Source organism: Oncorhynchus mykiss, chromosome 10 (genome assembly GCF_057628025.1).
Source record: "Oncorhynchus mykiss isolate SJ-2025 chromosome 10, ASM5762802v1, whole genome shotgun sequence".
Lineage (NCBI taxonomy): Eukaryota > Metazoa > Chordata > Actinopteri > Salmoniformes > Salmonidae > Oncorhynchus > Oncorhynchus mykiss.
Genome location: NC_143031.1, coordinates 86,383,412 through 86,388,411, shown reverse-complemented (window position 1 = coordinate 86,388,411; position 5,000 = coordinate 86,383,412). Strand labels below are relative to the sequence as shown.

The following is a 5,000-nucleotide window of genomic DNA, read 5'->3' as shown; positions in this document are numbered from 1 at the left end:
GCTGGTTACTTGATAATGAGCTGCAAGCTTGATAATGAGCTGGTTACTTGATAATGAGCTGGTTACTTGATAATGAGCTGCAAGCTTGATAATGAGCTGGTTACTTGATAATGAGCTGGAAGCTTGATAATGAGCTGGTTACTTGATAATGAGCTGGTTACTTGATAATGAGCTGCAAGCTTGATAATGAGCTGGTTACTTGATAATGAGCTGGTTACTTGATAATGAGCTGCAAGCTTGATAATGAGCTGGTTACTTGATAATGAGCTGGAAGCTTGATAATGAGCTGGTTACTTGATAATGAGCTGGTTACTTGATAATGAGCTGGAAGCTTGATAATGAGCTGGTTACTTGATCATGAGCTGGTTACTTGATAATGAGCTGGTTACTTGATAATGAGCTGGAAGCTTGATAATGAGCTGGTTACTTGATAATGAGCTGGTTACTTGATAATGAGCTGGAAGCTTGATAATGAGCTGGTTACTTGATCATGAGCTGGTTACTTGATAATGAGCTGCAAGCTTGATAATGAGCTGGTTACTTGATAATGAGCTGGTTACTTGATAATGAGCTGCAAGCTTGATAATGAGCTGGTTACTTGATAATGAGCTGGAAGCTTGATAATGAGCTGGTTACTTGATAATGAGCTGGTTACTTGATAATGAGCTGGAAGCTTGATAATGAGCTGGTTACTTGATAATGAGCTGGAAGCTTGATAATGAGCTGGTTACTTGATAATGAGCTGGAAGCTTGATAATGAGCTGGTTGCTTGATAATGAGCTGGAAGCTTGACTCGGCTGTGTAGTACAAACCCAAAACGTGCACAGAGGGGAAGCTCCAGGATAGAGTTGGTGAAACCCTGGTCTACAGAACATATAACTACCCCCAGCCTGGGTACGAATCCCGACTCCACCGTACAGGTACGTCCCTCTTATCGATGTATTTTCCCCACTCAAGTCTGCTACCGATATCCCCTGTCCCAATAAAGGGAGCTAGTTTGTAACAGGTGGTTTAACTTGTTGCAAATGATTAGTTAGCCAAGAAGTAGCCTTACTGGTAACGCTAGCTAGCTAGCCAGCTAACATTAGCAACATTTGGGTTCGGGGACACCACAACCAAAATATAAACGCGTAGCCAATTGAAATACCCGGTTTAAGTAAGTATATACAGATATTATATAACTATACCCGTGTTGTTTCTAGGCAACAATACCTTCATTTTTGTAGAGTGTTTTAGTCTTGAGTAAATCTTCACCAAAGCATCGCTGCAAATTTGTGTCCGTATCCCAGAATGCTTCACTCCTCAGCGTCCGCATATCGACCGAAGCGATGTCATGGCAACAGCCAATGAGCGCCGCTCTGGAGCGTCTTCCTGTTTGGACCAGCCAGTCAAATACCGGGTTTCACTTACAAACATGGGTCTTCACAAAATATTCGTACCTGTTTTGAATTATTCCACATTTTGTTGTTTTACAGCCTGACTTCAAAATTGATTCACATGTATCATCTCAGCCATACACACACACACAATACCCCCTTAATAATTACATATTGAAAATGAAATACAGATCTCATTTACAACCAAATGTATTCCTCACACATGCTTCGTAAACAACAGGTGTAGAATAACAGTGAAATGCTTACTTAGTCTGTTTTACGAAGCATATGAAAAATAACATTTGATTTGATTTAATAATTAGTTACACTTGTAAAACAAAATGCATATAAGTGAGAAACAGGCTCAAAATGTTGATATGTGGACAACAATGCAGAGAGAAAGAAATTAGAAAAATAATACTACAAGTTATAATACACAATGAGTAAGGATAACATGGCTGTATACACGGGGTACCTGTACTGAGTCAATGTCCAGGGGTACTAGGTAATAACTTGGCTATATACACAGAGTACCAGTACTGAGTCACATACAGGGGTACTAGGTAATAACTTAGCTATATACACAGGGTACCAGTACTGAGTTGATGTGCAGGGGTATGAGGTAATACCATGGCTATATACATGGGGTACCTGTACTGAGGTGATGTGCAGGGGTATGAGGTAATACCATGGCTATATACACGGGGTACCTGTACTGAGGTGATGTGCAGGGGTATGAGGTAATACCATGGCTATATACACGGGGTACCTGTACTGAGGTGATGTCCAGGGGTATGAGGTAATAACTTGGCTATATACACAGGGTACCAGTACTGAGTCACATACAGGGGTACTAGGTAATAACTTAGCTATATACACGGGGTACCAGTACTGAGTTGATGTGCAGGGGTATGAGGTAATAACATGGCTATATACACAGGGTACCAGTACTGAGTCACATACAGGGGTACGAGGTAATAACATGGCTATATACACGGGGTACCAGTACTGAGTCATATGACAGGGGTACGAGGTAATAACATGGCTGTATACACGGGGTACCAGTACTGGGTCATATACAGGGATACTAGGTAATAACTTAGCTATATACACGAGGTAATTGAGGTAGATACAGTATGTACATAAAGGTAGATAATAGACAGTAACAGCAGTGTACTGTAGGTAGGGGTAAATGATATATAATAGACAGTAACAGCAGTATACTGTAGGTAGGGGTAAAGGATAGATAATAGACAGTAACAGCAGTATACTGTAGGTAGGGGCAAAGGATAGATAATAGACAGTAACAGCAGTATACTGTAGGTAGGGGTAAAGGATAGATAATAGACAGTAACAGCAGTATACTGTAGGTAGGGGTAAAGGATAGATAATAGACAGTAACAGCAGTATACTGTAGGTAGGGGTAAAGGATAGATAATAGACAGTAACAGCAGTATACTGTAGGTAGGGGTAAAGGATAGATAATAGACAGTAACAGCAGTATACTGTAGGTAGGGGTAAAGGATAGGTAATAGACAGTAACAGCAGTATACTGTAGGTAGGGGTAAAGGATAGATAATAGACAGTAACAGCAGTATACTGTAGGTAGGGGTAAAGGATAGATAACAGACAGTAACAGCAGTATACTGTAGGTAGGGGTAAAGGATAGATAATAGACAGTAACAGCAGTATACTGTAGGTAGGGGTAAAGGATAGATAATAGACAGTAACAGCAGTAGACTGTAGGTAGGGGTAAAGGATAGATAATAGACAGTAACAGCAGTATACTGTAGGTAGGGGTAAAGGATAGATAATAGACAGTAACAGCAGTATACTGTAGGTAGGGGTAAAGGATAGGTAATAGACAGTAACAGCAGTATACTGTAGGTAGGGGTAAAGGATAGATAATAGACAGTAACAGCAGTATACTGTAGGTAGGGGTAAAGGATAGATTCTTGCAACTTTTCGGTTACTAGTCCAACGTTCTAACCAGGAGGCTACCCTGCCGCCCCGTGTGTAGAAGCTATTCAGGGTCATGTTGGTTCCAGGCTTGGTGCATCGGTACCACTTGCCGTGGGTTAGCAGAGAGAAACTGTCCATGTGTGGCTGGAGTACATTCTTAGGACCTTCCTCTGACACCGCCTGGTATAGAGGTCCTGGATGGCAGCACCTGGATTTGTTATGGATCCCCATTAGCTGCTGCCAAGACAAGGCGGGTTTATTATGGATCCCCATTAGGGTTTATTATGGATCCCCATTAGCTGCTGCCAAGACAAGGTGGGTTTATTATGGATCCCCATTAGGGTTTATTATGGATCCCCATTAGCTGCTGCCAAGACAAGGCGGGTTTATTATGGATCCCCATTAGCTGTTGCCAAGACGAGGTGGGTTTATTATGGTTCCCCATTAGCTGTTGCCAAGACAAGGCGGGTTTATTATGGATCCCCATTAGTTGTTGCCAAGGCAAGGCGGGTTTATTATGGATCCCCATTAGCTGTTGCCAAGGCAAGGCGGGTTTATTATGGATCCCCATTAGCTGTTGCCAAGACAAGGCGGGTTTATTATGGATCCCCATTGGTTCCTGCCAAGGCAGCAGCTACTCTTCCTGGGGTTTATTATGGATCCCCATTAGTTCCTGCCAAGGCAGCAGCTACTCTTCCTGGGGTTTATAATGGATCCCCATTAGTTCCTGCCAAGGCAGCAGCTACTCTTCCTGGGGTTTATTATGGATCCCCATTGGTTCCTGCCAAGGCAACAGCTACTGCTTTTTAGTCCAGCACTAGACTCAATCTATGTCCAGGAAACAGGCCCCATATGTATTACTGACATGCTTGTCCTTGTTCAGGACTCCACACACTGGCTTCAGATTGAACCCTTGACTTCCACTGTCCAGGGAGTGACAATGTTCAGGTAAAATATTGTGGATTGTGCAACATTTCCCCATTATTCTCTCTCCCCCCCCCCCCCACCCCCCCAAAAAAATGTATTCAATCTCTGTTAAATTGGTAGTTGATAATCTCTGTTAAATTGGTAGTTGATCATCTCTGTTAAATTGGTAGTTGATCATCTCTGTTAAATTGGTAGTTGATCATCTCTGTTAAATTGGTAGTTGATCATCTCTGTTAAATTGGTAGTTGATCATCTCTGTTAAATTGGTAGTTGATCATCTCTGTTAAATTGGTAGTTGATCATCTCTGTTAAATTGGTAGTTGATCATCTCTGTTAAATTGGTTGTTGATCATTTCTAGACAATCATTTTTCAGGTCTTGATTTTCAAATAGATTTCAGTCAAAACTGCAACTCCTCCAATCAGGAACATTCACTGTCGTCTTGGAAAGCAACTCCTGTGTAAACATCCCCAACCTCTATATATATATATATACACACACATACATACACACACATACACACAAGTTTAGGACAGAGGCTGAATTTTAATACAAATGGTTTTATTATCATACATTTCTTTATCCATCCCTGGGTAGGACATGAGACGGAGGGGAGAGAGGGAGGGAGAGCGAGAGAGGAAGACGGGGGGGAAAGAGAGGGAGACGGGGGGGAAAGAGAGGGAGACGGGGGGAGAGGAGTAGAAGGGGCGAGAGAAGGAGAAGGGGAGGGGGAGGG

At 42.2% G+C, this 5,000-nt stretch overlaps 1 protein-coding gene across 2 annotated transcripts in view; it reads right to left on the bottom strand.

Annotated features, from left to right (window-relative positions):
• LOC110516832 (WD repeat-containing protein 19) overlaps positions 1–1,372 on the bottom strand; it is an 85,197-nt gene extending 83,825 nt beyond the window's left edge. For both annotated transcript variants that reach the window (XM_090188333.1, XM_090188334.1), the window contains exon 1: positions 1,213–1,372. In XM_090188333.1, coding sequence (XP_090044459.1) covers positions 1,213–1,218 — 6 coding nt within the window. In that variant the 5' untranslated portion in view covers positions 1,219–1,372. The remainder of the gene's footprint in view (positions 1–1,212) is intronic.
• Between the last annotated feature and the right edge of the window lie 3,628 nt (positions 1,373–5,000).